The 20319-nt window shown below is 49.2% G+C and overlaps 1 protein-coding gene across 3 annotated transcripts in view; it reads left to right on the top strand.

Annotated features, from left to right (window-relative positions):
* The first annotated feature begins 5597 nt into the window (after positions 1-5597).
* Cspg5 (chondroitin sulfate proteoglycan 5) overlaps positions 5598-20319 on the top strand; it is a 16145-nt gene continuing 1423 nt past the window's right edge. The window contains exons 1-4 of one of the 3 annotated variants that reach the window (XM_028785396.1): positions 5598-7580; positions 8181-9297; positions 12510-12698; positions 14716-14791. In XM_028785396.1, the coding sequence (XP_028641229.1) occupies positions 7484-7580; positions 8181-9297; positions 12510-12698; positions 14716-14791 (1479 nt within the window). In that variant the 5' untranslated portion in view covers positions 5598-7483. Of the gene's footprint in view, positions 7581-8180; positions 9298-12509; positions 12699-14715; positions 14873-20319 lie in introns of all 3 variants that reach the window. The other 2 variants (XM_028785395.1, XM_028785397.1) reach the window with 2 other exon arrangements.

The following is a 20319-nucleotide window of genomic DNA, read 5'->3' as shown; positions in this document are numbered from 1 at the left end:
TCTCTCTCTCTCTCTCTCTCTCTCTCTCTCTCTCTCTCTCTCTCTCTCTCTCTCTGCTTTGTCTAAGGCTGTAATGTATAATCCTCTATAATTATTGTCCTTTCTTCCTCTATTATGGTTGTTTTTAAGGAAAGTATCCTAAGTTATTAGAAACCAAAAAATGGTAATGGGCAGAAAGAGATAGCCACAGAGGGACACACCTTAAGGCGTTATAAGTGACCTTACTTCTGCTTATCTGAGCTAAGAGTGGTGCTACTGATAAAGTTCCTGAGATTTGTCACACATAAATGCACCTAAATCAGAAGAGCTGAGGAGGGGGTGTCCTTTTGATTTCATTTCCTGGTGAGGACCATGAAGAACTCCACTCTGCCTGGAGGAACACACCACTGTACCTAGTAGGCAATAGTAAAGAGCACAGAAGCTACAGCAAACCCACTCCTTCCTCCTCCCACCATCTTGGTTTTCTGTGCGGGTTTGCAGTATTGGAACTAGATGGTTGTTGTCCTAAGGGCGGTATGAGCTTTAAACCTTGGGATTTGGGTAGTCTGGGGCCCTACCTACATACACACCTATAGGAGTCCTATCCAAACTTCGGCCAACCATCCCCAAATACACATGCTCTCCCCTCACCACCCCAAATCCTGACGAACCTTACATGTTTTTAAACTTCCCTCCTATAAGAAAGAAAAGAAATGTAAAATGGGTTAAGTGGATTATGTTAAACATTTTATCTCATGCAAATTCAGTTAGGATGGAGGGTACAGATCCCTGAACTACCTCTTGCTGCAGCCAGGGTGAATGGGATTTCTTAAGCGGTACTGAGGTGCAGAATGGAAGTGGAAAAGACCACATGTGATCAGCAGCCTCCTGTACCTTCTTTTTTCTGAGACCTCACATTCCATCTGTCACAGGGTTATGGAGACTGTGCTGATGGCACAAGGACCTCACTTGGCTCCAAAGCGCTGGGCTTAAGGTTTGGGGTGCCATCCCAGAGGAAGAGCCACAAAAAAAATGCCTTAATTTGAGCCTGTATTTACCCCTGCTGATGGACAATTAGATGGTTTGGTTTTGTCAGCTTCTTCTCCCTCCCTCCCTCCCTTGTCTTTCCATTAGTAGCAAAAGGGTGTTTTTGGCAGAACTTTTAAGTGGCAGTTTCATTCTTGAGAATGCAAGGTAGAACACCTTATGGGTGTATTTTCTATTTGTGTTTTAAAGCTTTATGTATGGGAGGTGTAGGTAGGCATTTCTTAATAGCAAAAAAACTCACAGTTAAGATTTGCCTTTGAGACTCTTGGGTTTGCCTCTGACCAGGTGCCCAGGTCACCACCACAGTCCTGGGGTGCTAGAAATGCATTTCCCTCCTTGTACTCTAGAGTCTAGAGTGGAACTGGAAATGAGCTTGAGCCTTGGGAGCTTACTTTTCTCCAGGAAGACTCCAGTGTCTTTGGGCGGCAGCCAGAGTTCCCCTCCTCCCCTCCATTCTCCCCCAGAGTAGACTGACTCCAAACACTAGCTTTCTCCCTGGAACCTTGGAAGAATAGGACTCTGGTTCATGCTGTGGTGTCTGTAACTCGATCACTTTCCAGTTTGAGAGATGCAAGTGGAGATAATTTTACAGTGTTGATAATCTACAGAACCTGAGTTCAACACAGCTCTTTCCATGACTGTCAGTCAGGTATCGTTCCTGTAATAACACCTATCAAATTTTGTGAGGGGCGGGCTTGGATACTGTGTGGTTTTTGTACAAATGTGTTTCTCAGTGTGGGTTTTTGGCTTTGTTTTTCCTTTAGGTTTTGTTTTAATGAGGGAAGGGAGTTTTGAGAGTTTGGGAGAAAATGAATGAAAGTGGCTTAATGTCCCTCTTTTTCATTAAATAAATGAAATACCGTTTATGAATTCTAGTCCCATTCTCTGCATTCATCCATTCATTTCATAGTGCGTCCTGTAAAGAAAGAACACTCAGTCTCACCTGGTCCTGGTTAACTTTTAAGATTTCATGACTCAGGGCCTAGTAGACTGATCCTTTACAAGGTGCTTTGGTATTTAGTGGATACCTTCTTCATTCAAGGAAAAATGAGTAGAACCTCTCCAGAGGGAACCTAACCTAATGTCCGGGGGCCTCCTCCAAAAGAGAATGGTCAGGTAATACTTAGATGTAACTTGAGATTTTTTATCAGCTGTTAAGAGGTGCTTGCAACCAAGTCTGATGACATAAGTTCAATTCCCTGGCTACCCACATAGTGAGAGAGAACTGACTCCCAAAGGTTGCCCTCTGGCCTTCACATGCACACTGTTACGCACATACATATTTATATGGGTTTTATTTTAAGATAGTCTCACTCTATGGTCTTGACTTGCGAACTCTCTATACAGATCAATCTGGTTTTACATTAGCAGACATCCACCTGCTTCTCAAGTGGAATTAAAAACAAGTGCCACCACATCTGGCTTTAAATTTTTTCTCCTTAATAAGGTTGTGTAGTACAAAGTTCTACAAATTCCTCTCAAGACATTTTATCCAATAAAAATAGGAAATCCTGCTGTGTGTGTGTGTTTTTTTTTCCTGGAGAAAACTGAGGAACAATGTAAAATCTGAAGTGAGCGGCCTATAATTTCTATGTAATATCCTGAATTCCGTCCCTAGTGGGAGGCACAGCATGGTTTCTGATGTGCTGCCTGTGATATCCTGGGGGTGGCTAGATTTTATTAATCCTGGGAATGTTTATCTCTGTCATAAAGGGCAGAGGCAAGTGGATCTCTTGTGAGCCCACCTAGGGCCACATAGTAAGGTGGGGAAGGGTTTTAGTCCTGACCTTGGGGCAGAGATCTGATACCAGAATGCCATAAAGAATGGTTAATGGGCCGGGTAGTAGGACCTCATACCTTTAATCTCAGCAGGGATGCAGAGGCAGGCAAATCTCTGAGTTTGAAGCCAGCATGATCTACACAGTCAGTTCCAGAACAGCTAAGGCTACACAGAGAAACCCCATGTGGGAAAAAACAGCAAAGAATGGATAATGGGGACCAGGCATGGTTGACATGCTAGATTTCTTTCACAGTTTTATATTTTCAAAAGACTTAAGACCACTAGTAGTAGCCTAGCTGTGTAACACTTTAATCCCAGCACTGGGAAGTCAAAGGCAGGCAGATCTCTGAGGTTAGAGAACAGCCAGAGTGACACACAGAAACCCTGTCGGGGGTGTAGGAGCTACTAGCAGGAGAGGGAAATTCAGTAAACCATCTACAGTTAATACCCTTGTACCTAGGTCTCTGGTTCCTGTGTTTGCTTTTCTGCTATGCAGAAATTGGAGGTAATCCTTAACCTATTGTGCCCCCCTCCCCCGAAACCTTTGAATGCTCTTATAGCTTCATGGAGAGCAGCCATGTAACCTGTGCTGGCAGTAGCTTTGTCCTTTAGAATAAGGAGAAATCACCTGCCCTAAAGATAGTTTGTGAAGACCTTAGCAAAGTAGTGACAGCAGCTGGAGGCACCTGACAATAAGGGGAAAGATCTTTCCCATTCCCTAGCAGCCTGTCATCTGCTCTCCTAGATGGAGCAGGTGTTGGGGTGGAAGTGGTACCTCTCAGGGATTTTGACAGGCCGTGGTCTTGTATCTGGTTTGGCTTTGACATTGACAGGCTTCTAGTAGCCATCTGGATTGTAGCATCCTTCCCTCCATGTCCACTCACCTTTGCTGTTTGTTGAAACAGGCCTTTGTGTATCTCAGGACAACCTTCAGCTTCTGATTCTCCTGTGTCTACTGACCATGTGCCACCCAGCCAAGGGTCATCTTATTCCGCAACATCTACAGGGTCCCTGAGAAATACTTAATCCTCTCAGGCAGCAGGTGTCTTCAGCATACTAGTTGAGTGGATTTCTCCCAACTGCCCTGGCTTTGGAGTTAATAAATTCAAAAGTTGCTGGGCAGTGGTGGCACACGCCTTTAATCCCAGCACTTGGGAGGCAGAGGCAGGTGGATTTCTGAGTTCAAGGCCAGCCTGGTCTACAGAGTGAGTTCCAGGACAGCCAGGGCTACACAGAGAAACCCTGTCTCAAAAAACAAATAAATTCAAAAGCCCTTTGCATCATAATAATGAATCTTTGCCTGGCAAAATAACCACCCCTAGGTTTGTGATACCCTTTTCTAAGATGAGAACACTCGACTTCCATGAGGAAGTTATATCAACACAAGGGCTCTTTAGCCCTTCCCTTCCTACCAGGAATGCTGTGAGTAGGCCTATTCCTAGTAGCCCATTATGCACCCCCCCCAAAAAAAAAAGGAACAGTTTGGTCATTCTGTGATGGTCATTACTAATAGCATACCAGCTAGGCATAGCGACATACCTGTAGTCCCAAAATGTGGAAAGTAGAGACAGTAGGTTTAGGAAGTTAAGGTTGGCTTCAGTTCTATAAAGATCATTACCAATCTGGATTATGAGACAAGGCCTCAAGGGGCTGTAGCATTAAGTACTCGTGAAAGTGGAGGCTGGGTAAGGAGATAAGGCTTCTGTTGCCCTGCTCAGCATCCTGGTCCCTCTTCTGAAATGCAAGAAAGAAAATTAGGGTCTCGAGAGCACACACAGTGACTTAGAACTGTTTGTAACTCAGTTCCCCAGTTCTGAGGCATCTGATGTACTCTTCCGACTTTTTGGATACCAGATATGGGTGTTGTGCAGATACTTACAGGTAAAACACCCATGCACACAAAAATTAATTTTAAAGGGTGAAATGAGAAGCTTCCATATTCAGATGAGTACAAGTTTTAAATAGAAAAGCCAAAATTTCAGTATGTTGGTGTTTATACTGAGGATTTAAAGTCAAACTGATATTCTCTATCCAGACCAAACTCTGTGTGGTCCATCATGATAGGAGCAGGGACAGTAGCCTCAGTGAAGCAGCTGTCTTTTCTGCACATAAGGATGTGTGCAATGGTCTTTATGGTTTGGCTTTGGAGACAAGTTACCAAAACACAGTAGGAAACAGGCATGAAGAAGCCATTGCCATACAAAACATGTATGGTCCTGGGCAGTGGTGGCACACGCCTTTAATCCCAGCACTTGGGAGGCAGAGGCAGGTGGATCTCTGAGTTCGAGGCCAGCCAGGGCTACACTGTCTCAAAAAAAAAAAAAACAACAACAACAAAAACATGTATGGTGCCCAAATGGTTCATGATATGAATAGAGGACTTGAAAAAGCTATAGATAGGTAGTGGGGGTTTCATTGTCTAGTTCTCACATCACTTCTTCAGCTTCCTAGGCCTTCATGTACTCACTTGCCATACATTTAACACTGCTTGCCAGATCCTTTCATGCTGGAGTCTCCAGGATCACACAGATTTGATGCCAAATCTTGCTCTTCTCACCACAGAATGAGCTTTCCCCATTCTGTTTATAGGCATCACCCAGAAACTCTGTTCTCTCCTAAGGAGGATCAGAGGTCAGCAGCTTGCTTGCTTGTTTGTTTGTTTGTTTGTTTTTTTGTTTGTTTGATACTGAACTGGTGCTGGATATATAGCTCATTGACATCATTTTACTTGCATGTACAAGGCCCAGGTTCAATTTTAGGCAACTTAAACAAAATTGAACAAAGTGGTAGAATTTCTCTCCAGGGAAGGTAGAAGATAGTTGAGGAAGGAAATATGAATTTCACATTCTGTACACTTGCTTGTTTTATTGATCAAAACAACACAGCATTTAAATGGATAGTTACAGATGGGAAATAGGGTAGATAGAGGGATTTGGTTGGTTAGCTGGTTCTAGGCAGGGATTAGATTACAGACATGAGCTACCATAACCAGCAAATACAATTATGTTGCAGTACTAGGAATTGAACCTTAAGTCTCACTCATTTTAGGAAAGTGCTCTCCCTAACTCTTAGTGTTTTACCATGAGTAAGAAAAGGTACTTTATTGTGACAATGCCCTAGATGTTAAATAACTTACATAGGGTCTCCGGTGCAGACCCACTTTAGAAGGAGGAGGTAGGAACTTCCACCAACATCCACATTTGATAACTACCACCCAAGAACTGAAGAAAGACGTAGGTATTATGTGGGTATTATATCTGGATAAGCAAGCCCCCTCTTGACTGGAACTCCAGACGGGACAAGTCTGTCTGGTCGCCACTCCACAGATACCATACAGGCCCCACAGAGTCACCTCCGAGCCAGGATTTAAGTGTCAAACTGCTGGAATTTTGTTAGCCTGGAGGGGACTCTAGGCAGGGCGAATGGGTACAGCCTTAGTTTTGAGAGAAAAGGAGTGTTGAACCAACCTCACTAGAAGATAAGTGTGAGACAGATTAAATGATGGCTCTCCATCTTGCTCATATTTGGTTCTGACAGAAACGAGACCATCAACACCAGCATTGCCCCATGCCCTTGGGCTGAGCTGAGCGTGATCATTTAGGTCAATAATAAAACATCAAGAAGTAGGCTATTTGGGAGTCGGGGGAAGACCAGGTGACTAAGCTGTAGTTCTGCCTCCCCTCCAACAAGTCTCCCAGTAAGCAGTGAACCTGGGTTAGAAACAGAGAACAGAGATGTCTCAGTCCACATTCCGTGTGTACCTCTTAATCTAACCAGGAACTTGGGTTTGGGTAGTACTGGGCACCTGCGGAAGGCCGCCCTGGATTTAGAAAAGGGAAGGCGGAGTCCAAATACTGGGGACCGGTCTCACCCCTTGCCCGATAATGCGTTGGGTGGACCTGGCTGTGCAAGATTTAAACTAATGGCTTTGGCTGTGGACGGATTAGGTCTGATCCGATTAGAGCCTAGGCCATAGTATTCGCTCCTTGCCAGGCTCTGTGGACGTTCTCCCTGCTCTCGTGAAGAAGGCTTAGAGACGGATTGGAGAACCTTCCTAGCACCGAACACCGGATTGGCACCCGAGAGTCAGTGTCCCGGGCTCCGCTCTTTCCACACTGAGGGCGCGGGCTTCCGCCCCCTGTGGCCCTTCCGAGCCCCGCCCCGAGCCTGCGGGTGTCGGAGCCCGCGACGTCCCCGCCTCCCCTGCGCGCGCGTGGCGGGTGGGTTCCTCGGAGGTCCGCGGCCGAGCGCTCTCAGCACCGGGAGCGCAGGCGGGCCGCGTGGGCTGCCGCCGGTGCACCTGTCGGCTTCCCCCAGTGGCTCTGCTGCCGCCCCTGCGCGCCGCGCGTGCATCGCTCTCCACGTCCCGTGCCAGAGGGGTCTGACTGTCCCCTGGCGAGGAGGAACGAGAGGGGCCGGCGTCAACGCGACGTGCTGCGAGGCGGGCGGAGTGGGGGCGGCGCCGAGCGCGGCGGCGGCGGCGGCAAGCGGCAGCGGCGGCGCGGGAGGCGGGGAGGCGCGGCGCGCGGAGGACAGCGGCTGACGGCGGCATGCGGCGGCTCATGCTGCCCACCGTGGGCTGAGGCGGCCGCAGACGGGCGGCAGGCGCAGCGGCCGGGCAAGCCGAGGGCGCAGCCAAGCCGCGCGCACCGCGAACAGCGGCCGGGGCTCCGCGCAATGGGCCGAGCTGGAGGCGGGGGCCCGGGCTGGGGGCCGCCGCCAGCGTTGCTGCTCCTGGGGGTCACGCTGATGCTCACCGCTGGGGCCGTACCAGGTAGGTACCCACCCGGACCGCGACCCCAGCCAGCCCCTTGCGCCCCACCCCGTGCCAGGGTCTCGCTGGCTTCAGGTCCAGGTGGAGTACCCGAGCCCTGACAAGGGGGCGGGGCACTGCCTGGCCTGCAGCCCGGAACCGGGCGGGAAAGGGGAGGAGGAGAGGACCTGTAGGGGGTGGAGGACACAGGCCAGCGGGGAACAGCGCGCGGCCTGTGAGCAGACAGCAGGGTGGGCTAGGGTGGGGGTGGGCTCTTTAGGTAGGGGCGGGGTCTGGTCGGGGGCGGGGGCCTAGATGCGATTTGTGGGCGAGGCTGCGGGACGGGGCGGGGTCCGGAAGATGAGGCTAGGATGAACCAAAGTTGGGGGAGTACCCTGACCTCGTCTCGCAGACTGCGGGTGCTATTTGGGGCGGGAAACCATTGGCAATGTGTATTTACCAAGCTTGGGAGACAGACTCAGGGGCGGGCCTTTAAAATGGGGCGTGGCCTTAGAAACCGAAGCACTGTCCCAGGGTGGACCTACAGGTCTACAGGATCTCCCTCAGCTTCTCACCCCGACATGCCACCTTGACACCCTGCCCTCGCCCTCCCTCCCACAGCACGGGAAGCAGGCAGTGCGATCGAGGCTGAAGAGCTGGTGAGGAACGGCCTTGCATGGGAGTCGCGTGCCAATGACACGCGGGAGGAAGCCGGCCTGCCAGCAGCTGGGGAAGATGAGACCTCGTGGACAGAGCCGGGCAGTGAGCTGACTGCGGTGGGCCCTGGGGTCGGGCCAGAGGAGGCACTAGAGGCATCGGCTGCAGTGACTGGCACTGCCTGGCTAGAGGCAGATGGCCCAGGCCTGGGTGGAGTGACTGCAGAGGCTGGCAGTGGCGACGCCCAGACCCTTCCAGCTACGCTCCAGGCTCCTGATGAGGCCCTTGGGTCATCTACAATGCCCCCTGCCATCCCTGAGGCTACTGAAGCCAATGGACCTCCCTCCCCCACTATCCATGATAAGCCTAGCCTAGGCCCTGAACTCCCTCAGGAGATCCCCTTGGAGGTTTGGCTGAACCCGGGAGGCAGCACACCTGACCCTCAAGGGCCAGAGCCCACTTTTCCCCTTCAAGGCACTCTAGAGACCCAACCAGCCTCAGATATAATTGACATTGATTACTTTGAAGGATTGGATAGTGAGGGCCGTGGTGCAGACATGGGCAGCTTCCCCGGGTCACCAGGAACCTCCGAAAATCACCCTGACACTGAAGGAGAGACCCCTTCCTGGAGCCTGCTTGACCTGTACGACGACTTCACGCCCTTCGATGAGTCTGATTTCTACCCCACCACATCCTTCTATGATGATATGGAAGAGGAAGAAGAGGAAGAGGAGGATAAGGATGCAGTGGGAGGTGGAGACCTGGAAGATGAAAATGACCTTCTCCTGCCCTCTCAAAAGCCTGGTGTGGGGCCTGGGACAGGACAGCCCACCAGTCGGTGGCATGCTGTTCCGCCACAGCATACTCTGGGGATGGTACCTGGAAGCAGTATCTCTCTTAGGCCCCGCCCTGGAGATCCAGGCAAGGACCTGGCCTCAGGCGAAAATGGCACCGGCACCGAGTGCCGAGTTGGCTTTGTCAGGCATAATGGCTCCTGCCGGTCTGTCTGTGACCTCTTCCCCAGTTACTGTCACAATGGCGGCCAGTGCTACCTGGTGGAGAACATAGGGGCTTTCTGCAGGTAAGGGAGTGACAGATGTTCAGGGGCTGGTAGAACAGGGTCGAAGCAATGTAAATGGGACAGACTCAGCCAATGGGCGGTTGAGAGGCACGACTTCCCAGATGAGGTACATTCACAGGATTCTCAGGTTTGCTAAGAGCCAGGCGTGTTGGGTACACATCAGTAATATCACACTGGGGAGGCTGAGACATGACAATTGTGAATTTGAAGCCAACATGGGCTACATAGTCAAAAAAAAAAAAAAGCAATTTGTGATCTTGCCACCAGGACAAGTTCCTCAGAAGTAATATTTTGTCTTTAAAGGCTAAGTGAAGGGATTTCTCTCAGGGCTGTGGGAAGCATCGATACTTGGGAAGGAGGAGGCCTAGAACCCTGCTGGGAAGTTAAAATGGCTCCCAAGTGTTTCTGCCAGGCTGTGTGTATTTAGCCAGAGAGCCCAATGTCTCTGAAGGGGATGTAGGCATGTAAAGTCAATGTGCACCCCTAGGCCAGCCTCAAGAGCAGCCACACACGGGTGAGGTCAAGCCAAAACTTTTCAGAAAACCTTGCCAGTGATGTTTTTGGTTTTGGGTGGCAGCTCTCTTCTATTGGTGACCAACTGTCCTGGGATAGTAAGTCCATAATGTTTTCAAAGATAAGAGTTTAAAGATCTCCAAGGACACTGTCTAAAGCTACCATCCCACACCCCATCAGTAAGTTCTCGGTCACCTCACCTCTGGGAATCTTCTCACAGGGAGAGATCTGCCTGACAGAGAACATGACTGTGGAAGACCCTAGGTCCAGGGTGGTCTGTCTGGGCGGCGCTTGAGGAAGAGCAGAAGAACATAGTTCTCACTGGCTCCCAGGGAGCATTTCTGTCCTCTACAGACCTCCTTCCTTCCTTCCTTTTTTTTTTTTTTTTTGTTTTGTTTTTGTTTTTCAAGACAGGATCTCTTTCAGTATATCTCTGGCTGTACTAGAACTGGCTATGAAGACAAGGCTGACCTCAAACTCAGAGATCTGCCTGCCTCTGCCTCCCGAGTGCTGGGATTATAGGCATGGACCATTGTTTTTATTTTTATACATTTATTTTGAAACGGGGTCTCACTGTATGGCCCTGGCTGGGGCCACTTCACAGACAAGGCTGGCATCAAACTCATAGAGATCTGTCTGTCTGCCTCTGAATGTTGGGCTGTAGGTGTACACCACCATACCCAACCCTTTCTTTCTTCCTTCCTTCCTTTCTTTCTTTCTTCCTTTCTTTATTTCTTTCTTCCTTTTTTTTCTTTTTCTTTTTTTAAGACAAGGTCTTATGTAGTCTAGGCTGGCCTTGAACTCCCAAACCCCCTGCTTCCACCTCCCAAATGCTAGGATCACATGCCTAAGTCACACCCAGTTTTAAATGTCTCCATGTTTCTTTATGTTCCTGTAAGAAGTACTTAAGATTTTACTGTAGCACATGGGCATTGTAGCTTGAGTTCCAGCTCCTTCTGATGTCATTTCCTAGATGACACTAGGACCATCACCCATAGAGGATGTGACCACATACTTCTAGTTGGAGTTGTCCAACTATTCCCAACAGTAATTTCTTTAATCGAAAAACTATGGTGATGGAGGAACATAGTGCCTGTAATCCCAACACTGGAGAGGCAGAGGAAAGGAAACAGGAGTTCAAGGCTAGCCTAAGCTACATTTTGAGTTTGAAGCCACCCAGGGCTACATGAGATCCTAACTCAAAAAAAAAAAAAAAAAAGGTGGTTTTAGAAAGAACTTGCCAGTTAGTTAGAGACCACCAAAAATGTAAGACCCTGTGAAGTTTGTACTCTCTTTAATCTGGGGAACTGTGGCGATGACTTTAGGCTGGGGAACAGCAGTCTCTGCAAAATCATCTTTCATCCTACTGGAGGCCTGACATTTTTACCTTCAAAGTGAGCTTCCTGCCACAGTGTGAAATCCAGAGCCTCTGGAGAACCGAGGAAGCACCAGAACCTCCTGACGTTCTCGGGGAATTCTCCAGTAGGAGAAAGATTGTCCTCCTGGACAGTCTGCGAAGCTGCTTTCTCCCACAGGGGTCTTCTCCACGTGGCCCATGGCAACTCCTCTTGCTTGGCTCCTATCCCAAGATCACATACAGACCTCCGTGCCCAGGCCCCTCTTCAGCTTTGCACACCCAGGCCTGGCGGCAGCTCCCAAACTGTTTTACATTCCACTCACAGAAGACTGCTGAGTCTTTGGTTGCAGACTGCAGCATGCCTTTGTCTCCGTCAGTCACCCCGACCCGCTGCAGGGAGAGGATCTGAGCTGTGGCAGAACTTTTCTAGAACACTGGGTGAGAGGGCCCCCACATAGAGGGGTCTGCATTCCCTGGCAACCTCAATCAGATTGTCTGTACCTCCCATTGCAGAGAGATTCAGTCGGAAAACAAAAATTCCTCATTAGGCACGTCTCCCCACCTTGTTTTGGGTGTGAGGGAGCCATTTCGCTAGCGCATAATCTCTGGGCCCCTTTCTCTAGTCTGTCATTCACCCGAGGTTCATGTCTTCCCTCCTTTGCCTGCCTCTGTATCCTTCCACGTCTCTCTCTTTGAAGCAGCCTGGTTCCCATGGAAACAGCAATGTCATTGGAAGAGTTGGAGCCTGGGAATGTCCCCAAGGGCAAGAGAAAGTCACTCAACAAAAGAACGAGAACCCACCCCAGGGGTTGATTTCTCACTTTGCTGGCAGGGGTTTCTCACAGTTGTAAGGTTTAGGGGCAGAAACTTTGCAGGGGTAAGAAGGGAATGTCCACACATCTCTGGCTGTCAGGTCCACTTTTTCAATGTCATAGGAACTGGATGGAATAGAGGCTACCACGTGCAGGGGCAGGTTCCAGTATTTCACCTTGAATCACACCACCATCTCACACCCAATTCCAGGGCGGGCAGAATTCTGGCCATCTCTGCAAGGTAAAAGCCCAGGATTCCGTTCCCGCCCCGTCACTTACGAGTCAATTTCTCTGCTTTGCTCACCTCATTTATTTATATCCCAGGCTTTGGAACACCTGGCCCCTTTCATAGAACACCTGTAAAGTCGGGGTGAAGACACGGATGAGGTCTGCTCAGACTGAGGCTGCCGCAGTCCTGCAGTCAGTCCTCAGAGTAGGCTATCGAGTTGTGTGTCGTTAGCATCAGAGTCGGGCTCTTGCTGTGGCCAAGACTGCCTGACCATCACCTGAGACCCTCTGTGTCCTTGTAGGTGTAACACCCAGGACTACATCTGGCACAAGGGCATGCGCTGTGAATCCATCATCACAGACTTCCAGGTGATGTGCGTGGCCGTCGGCTCGGCCGCACTCGTGCTGCTGCTCCTGTTCATGATGACTGTGTTCTTCGCCAAGAAGCTCTATCTGCTCAAGACTGAGAATACCAAGCTACGGAGGACCAAGTAAGTCTGTCAGCAGGCCTTATCGCAGAGGCACGGCCCCAACCCAGGGTTATGGAGGGTGTCTGGCACCTGTTCTCTAGCCCTATGGTTTAGGCTAAAAGATCACTCAAGTTTATCTACACATATGTAGTATGTACTGGGAAAGCCTTAGGCCTGTGTAACTGTCATCAGCCATGTTCCAGCACCCTAAATCCCAGGAAAGAGGGTGCTAGAGAGGGCTACCAGCATATGTCGTGTCCCTAAGTAATTGCTACACTCACTCTGCCAGCTTTGCCTGCCTGTACTGCTTCCCTGGTGAACTGGCATTGGGTACAAGATGGTGGTATGATTTAAGGTGAAATACTGGAACCTGCCCCGCACATATCCAATGGCCAGTGCAAGGATTTTACTCACAAATCAATATAGAGTTAAGTCCAGCCCTTTCAGATCTGCTATCAGTGGATACTGAGGAGAGATGTGTTAGGCTACACTGCATTGCCTTTTTAAAGCTACCCCCGTAGGCTAGAGAGTTAGCTTAGTTGATAGGATGCTTGCCTCCGGTGCTCAAAACTCCCCTTTGATCCTTTGCACCACGTAACTGGGAAGTGACAGCATATACCAGCACTCAGAAAAGGTAAAAGCCAGATGGCCAGAAACTCAAGGTCATCTTCAGCTACATGGGAGGTTGAGGCTAGCCTGAGCTCCATGGGACCCTTTGTCCCTTGAGCCATGCCCCATGTACTGGTCCACTAGCCACTGCTGTCCATTCTCACCTTTTGAGAGTGAGTGCCAGTCTGCACTAGTCCTTTTGGTCATTGTCTACTTTCACCAGTAGGAGTCGTCCACTTTACTCATAATTAAGTTGTACCCATTTACATATATGCATGTACGCCACACAAACGCTGGTCAACCCAGATTCCAAATAGAATAGAATTTAGCAGTGACAGGCGGTCAGGGTTAACTTCCTGTACTGTGTATTTTAAGGACCACAAAGGAATACAGGTTTTTTGGCTCTCAAGCTGTGCCAGCTGCGCATCTGAGCGATGACCCACATTTAGCATTAAGTCCATACCTTGAACACTCAACGTGCAACCTTATGCGTTAGGAAAAGACTTCTCTGATGTTGAAGCAAAGTGAAAATGTGTTTAAAGTGTCACAGAGGTCTCAAAAGGAGACTAGCCCCCAGACCCAAGAGAATTCATGCAGCCTGGTCTCAACTTTCTTTTTTCATCTTCCAATATTAATCCCGCTAGCAGGAGACTCCCTACAGAGAATAGGGCTAAAGGACTTTCCCTGGGTCCTGGGAAAAAGACAAAAGACCATGTGTTGCTCCTGTGCTGGGTGAAAACATGCAGTGTACAGACAGCTGCAGCCCTGTGACCTTCCAGCTAACCACCATGGGACTGAAAGGGCCCCTCTTCTATTGTCCCTGTGCATTGAGGCAGGGACATAAATTTGTGCACGTGATTGTTCCAGAGTAATACAAGCCACGACCTTTGGCTCCTCATCCCATGGCTACACTGAAGCAATGGCTGTGCAGGGCCACTTCAGTTAGGGCAGCTGCTGGCGGTGGGGCCTGAGGAGGAGCGTTACTGCTCTGAGAACGCCACGCGTACTCAGTCCTACAGATAGTGTGACATTTATTGATTCTAAAATACATATTTCTTCTCACATATTAGCATCTCTGAAATTGGATTGTGTCTTACAATTGCTGGCATCGTGAAATCACTGTTGGCCAGATGGTTGTCTTGATGCAGTTGTAATTGCCTGGCATGCACAAACACGGTCATAGTTGTTCATATCGTTGGCAGTTCTTTAAAGTCCCAATGCACTACTTCAAGTATAAAAAAATCCCAGGGGATAAGAGAGTATTGGATGGGCTTAAGTGGCTGAAGTTTATTCCCAGGGGGCAAGTCAAGTCCTAATGCATCCTGTTCTCCTCATGGTATAATACAATATCTGATCACGAAGCTGAGGCATCACTGCTGGGATTTTGCAATGGGATTTACCTTTTTCCTTCCCTCTTCTGTCTTTCCAGCAAATTCCGGACCCCATCTGAGCTCCACAATGATAACTTCTCCCTCTCCACCATTGCCGAGGGCTCGCATCCAAATGTAAGGAAACTTTGCGACACTCCCTGTGTCTCCTCCCCCCATGCCAGTGCCTTGGCTCACTATGATAACATTGTCTGTCAGGTAACTTATCTTCCTTGAATCTCCCCTTTGGCATGCCTCTGCCCCTGCCCCCTTCCCCTACACACACCCCCTCCCCTCAGTCCCCTTGTCCTGTCTCAGAGTAGGCAGTCACCAGACAGCTTTGAAGATCAGCTCAGGGCAACCCAGTGGTGCAGGGAAGAATGTGATGACTCTCTGTCAGGCTGTTACAGGTGCTAGAGTCTAGAATGGCTTAATGATTTGAAGTTTCCCCTGTGCTGGGGAATTTCCTGGTAGTTACTGAAGCAAATGGAGATCATCCCTTAGGATACACAGAGAAACCTACCACACAGTACTTTCTGAGGCCCCTAACAGCTATCAGACTTACATATGCTCCTTAGGGCCAAGGGGAGCACAGAAACTGCTAGAATCATTAGTCTAGGGATAATTCTGATCCTCGTGTAGTGGGGAGTGTCTTGGTTTGTTTTTTTCTGAAACAGATGCTTACTATGTGACTGTCGTCGAATGTGCAGGGCATCTCCTGCCTCTATCTCCCAGTTCCTGAGAACAGAAGCATAGCTGCCACCATAACTGACTGGCTAGCCCCGAACTTGCTATGTAGCCTACTATGAGTTTGAACTCTTGATTCTCCCCCTGTCTCCTAAACATTGTGATTACAGGTGTGTACACCATGCCTTGATTCTAATTCTGTTCTTAGAAGGATAAGTTCATAATATCAATTGAACCTCCGTCCCCAAAAGGTCACAATAACCATGTTCTGAAGACACTGGCTAGCTGACAGGCCTGAGCACTGTGGTATTGGATACTGTCAGAGAACCCTGTTTTGGGGGAAGTGGGAGGGGGAAGGTTACGACAGGGTTTCTCTGTGTGCAGTCCTGGCTGTTCTGGAACTTACTTTGTAGACCAGGCTCACAGAGTTCCACAGACCAGTGGAACTCACAGAGCTCCATCTGCCTCTACCTGCTCTGAGTGCTGGGATTAAATGCATGAGCCACCACCATTCTGCTCAGAGAATTCTAAAAATAAAGTAGCCATCAGAACCAAATTCTTTCATATCTAGATCCAAGAATGTTGCACATAACGCAGGCCCCAAGACTCCAGATGAGCACTTAGCAGTATAAAGATCACAGTTCCATGGACCGGGGACCTGGGTGGCTCCTGAGCCCAGCAACGGTGTTGGAGCAGAGGACTGAAGAGCTCTGTGATTAGAACTTAGGAAGTCGGAGCTCTTACTCCTTAATACTCTAGACCGCTTCTGTCCAGAGGCCCCTCCCATAGGTATGTTTTCTGTCTGAAGCTGATGTTGATCTGTGCCAACTCACTTAGGAAGCTGAGGCAGGGGAATTGTTATTAGTTCGATCACTTGAGACCTTCTCTGAAAAATAAAGGAAGAGGGTTTGAAGCCAACTTGGAGTACGCGTTGAGATCTTGTCTCAAAAACAAAAACTAAACATCATCAAAAGCTCTGGGAAGGTAGCTTAGTCTGTGAAGTACGTTCAGTCAGGGTTTATGGATCTCTAGACAACAATGGTCGATGGTCGGTACAGGCTCTTGTTGTTCCTCTGCTGGACCCGCCATCTTGTATGTGTGGGGCAGCAGATGTGACCATATGGAGTTGTTCCTGCCTGACAGTGGAACCGGCCTCGGGGAGGCTGGCTTCTTCAGACAGCTTCACCATCACTGACTCCTTTCCCCTCTGAAAGGGGCGGTGAAGGAACAGCTCCTCCTAGGGTCCAGTGTCTGCATGAGCCTGCGCAAAGTTCCATAGTCCAGAGACACAACTATGAACCCAGAGCAGAGAGCAAGCAGGTCAGCTGCCCTGGACCCTGTAAGGTAACTCAGCTGTCACAGCAGCTGAGCCAGCCCTCAGGGCAGTGCCAGGGCCAGGCTGAGGTGCTCTCCTGGCTCCTCTTGGATCGTGAGGGTAATTTTCAGCTGAGAGTTAACACTAGAGATTGATCTGTGGCCCCATGTACATATACACACCATATACACATGTGCGCGAGCGTGCACGCCTCATCCTCCCCTGAGCTTGAGCCCAAGAGCATCGTCTTCTCTCTGCACGTGTCTGGGTTTGTGTATGCAGTCTCACTGTGGAGGTCAGTGGATAACTCGAGGGACTTGGTTCTCGCCTTCCACCACGTGAGTTCCAGGGATCACATTCCGTCCATGTGGAGTTGGAGAGCATGTGAGGAGGTCCAAGCGAAGCTTTTGAGTAAAGTCATCCGAAACTCACAGGCAGACTGCCCAGCCCCCCAGCTGCCTTCTGTTCCTTACTGTTCTAACCAGAAGGGATACCTAGGTCCTCTGAAGACCTGAGAGGGTTTCCAGGAGTTCTAATTTATCTGTTTTTTTTTTTTTTCTTCTTCTTCATGATCCCCCTTAGTGCTTTTGTCTCCTGTTTAAATCTTGTCTGCTTTCCAGATTGCCCATCCCATAGAGGTTTGTATCTGAGCCCACATTACTCCTGGGCATAGAGCGTCTATATGGCTTGGGTGGAGCACTGGAAACAGGGGTCCACAGTGGTTCTCAGGATGCGTGCCCAGTATCTGTCCTGTTCCCTCCTGGCCAGGTGCATCTGCCAACTCAAAGACAGATGGCCCATCTGCTGTGGCTTCTGTGACCTTGGGCTTAACAGGATCAGCTCTAGGCTGAAGGAACCCCACCTTGGATTAGACACTCCCCCGTGGTTTCCTTTTCAGAGGGTTTATAGCTTGTTTGAGATCCCCTGTTTGAGTTCCTCTGCTCCATACTTCCAGGACCTTGCTTCTCCAACTTCCGGCCTAGACAGCAGTTTTCTCTGTAGCTTAGACTGGCTTTGAATTTAGCATCCTCCTGCCCCAGCCCTTCAAGTAGCTTGGATCCCAGGCCTGAGTCACCAGGACTGGCTGGCAGTCCCTGAGCCCTTGGGGTGGCTTGCCCACCTTTTGACATTAGAACTCTGAGAGTCACTCTCTCTTTATGTACCCTGAATAGCATATATTGAAGGTGAAAGGGTCTCTCAAGGAATCTGAAACCTGGTTCTTGTAAAAGGAGAGGTTACTATAGGCATACTGTGCTTTCCTGACCCTACTGTGTGTTCCTCGGCTTTTCAGACCATCCTACTTTATTTTGGAGGGGTGGGAGTTGGGAGAAGAATCTCCTGCATTCCAGGCAAGCACTGAGCTGTATCTCCTACCCCATCTTGAACTTAGAAAGTGTAAAGCAGCCGGGCAGTGGTGGCGCACGCCTTTAATCCCAGCACTTGGGAGGCAGAGGCAGGTGGATTTCCAAGTTCGAGGCCAGCCTGGTCTACAGAGTGAGTTCCAGGACAGCCAGGACTACACAGAGAAACTCTGTCTTGAAAAACCAAAAAAAAAAAAAAAGAAAGAAAAAAGAAAGAAAGTGTAAAGCAAGAGTGAGCCATTATGTATGTGCCAAGATGGCACATACCTGTAATGCCAGTACTTGGAAAGGCTGAGGCAGAAGATCATGAGGTCAGCCTGAGCTACATAGAAAATTCAAAGCTAGCCTGGCTAACACAGTAAGACCTGTCTCAAAAACTAAGAAATAAGCAGGCAAGAAAAGTAAGAGTTGTTTTTAGGAAGCCTAGCATGGTGTGATTCTGCAATTTGAAAGGTTAAAAACAAGAATATTAGGAACTCAAGTTCATTCTTAGCCATCTAAGTTCAAGACCAGTTTAACCTACATGAGACCCTGTCTCAAAAACAAACAGGACTGGCAAAATGTCTCAGCAGTGAAGGTACTTGCCCCCATGCCTGACGATCTGAGTTTGACCCCTAGAAACCATGTGGCTGGAAGAGAGAACCAAGTCTCGCAAGTTGTCCTAGGTCTCCACGTGAGCACAGTGGCACCGAGACCCGTGTGCGTACATAATCAGTAATCCATGCACACCTGCAATCATGCACACCGGCTCCAGGGGAGGCAGAGACAGGAGGATGGCTGGGACTTTTGGCCTTCTACCTTAGCTGAGAGAAACAGGAGCCCTGGGTTTGACCCCTGCTCCCCAAAAACTAGGTGGAGAGTGATAGCTGAGGAGCTGTGGTATCCTCTCTGTCCGTCACAGACATGCAGCATGGTGTATCCACACAGACACATACAGATAACTAAGGAAATATCTTCAAAATTAATCTGGGGGTGATGCTGAATGCCTCTAATTCCAGCACTCAGGTGGCAGAGGCAGAGGCAGAGGCAGGTGGATCTCTCTCGGTGAGTTCTAGGCCATCTGGTCCTTCATAGTGAGTTCCAGGACAACCAGAGTCACAGTGAGACCCTATCTTAAAACAAAACAAAAAAGTCCTTAAAAAAAAATGCAGGTGGCGCACGCCTTTAATCCCAGCACTTGGGAGGCAGAGGCAGGCAGATTTCTGAGTTCGAGGTCAGCCTGGTCTACAGAGTGAGTTCCAGGACAGCCAGGGCTACACATAGAAACCCTGTCTAAAAAAAAAAAAAAAAAAAAAAAAAAAAAAAAAAAAGCAGCTGTCTAGTGAGATAAGATATTTTATATTCTTTCCTCTTTTCAAAAGTACAGATGTGTGTATACGTATGCTTTATGTGCACCATGTGCTGGTACCTGAGGAGGCCAGAGAGTGTGGGATTCTCTAGAACTGGAGTGATGTGGGTGCTGGGAACTGAACCTGGGTCCTCTGGGAGAAACAGTGAGCGCTCTTAACCACTGATTTGCCTTTCTAGCCTCATCTCTACCATTCTTGGTGACCATGACACTGTCTGTTTAGTCAACAGTCTGGACCCTTAAGATTGCTGTTTGGGTCACCAGGGAAGCTGGTGCTGAGGCTCAGCCTGACTGTTACCTTTCCTCCAATGCTTTTTATGAGGGATGAGGAAGGGGTTGACACAGCAGCCTCCGACAGCTTAGAATGTGGACTCAGAGGCCTGTGCTTGGGTGGGCTTCCTGTAAGTCCTGAAGGGGCAAATGCAGCTCAAGGTCGGGCTCTGGACACAGGTGTACCTGCAAAGTGCGTTTTGAACTATGAGCTTGAGTCTGGGCTGACAGAGCATGGGAGGCCGCTGAGGTGGCTGGAGGAGGCGTTGGGGCCTAGCTTGACAGAGTGCCTTCTGAATTAGTGTCTCCAGCAGTACAGTTGTGATGGCCTGAGGCTCATGTCTTAGCTTCTAGTTGACTATGAGAGAAGTCACCACAGACCTGTATATGCTCCATTGGGGACACTGACTGACAAGCCATCTTCTCTCATCAGGGCTTCTTGTAGAACAGTCATCCACACGAGACTTTGGATCCTTAGTCAAGTATTTAAAGGATCTGTTTCTTGGGCTGGAAAGATATCTTGGGGGATAACACATGCTGCTCTTACAGAAGACCCAAGTTCCGTTTCCTAGTACCAGTATTAGGCAGCTCACAACTGCCATTAACTCGAGTTTCAGGGGAACCTGAGGCCTCTGACTTCTGCAGTCACCTCCACTCAGGTACACACACCCCCACACAGATACAC

Source organism: Grammomys surdaster, unplaced genomic scaffold (genome assembly GCF_004785775.1).
Source record: "Grammomys surdaster isolate TR1022 unplaced genomic scaffold, NIH_TR_1.0 125216, whole genome shotgun sequence".
NCBI classification, from domain to species: Eukaryota; Metazoa; Chordata; class Mammalia; order Rodentia; family Muridae; genus Grammomys; species Grammomys surdaster.
Note: the sequence above shows the minus strand (reverse complement) of the source record. Positions and strands in the feature narration are given on the sequence as shown.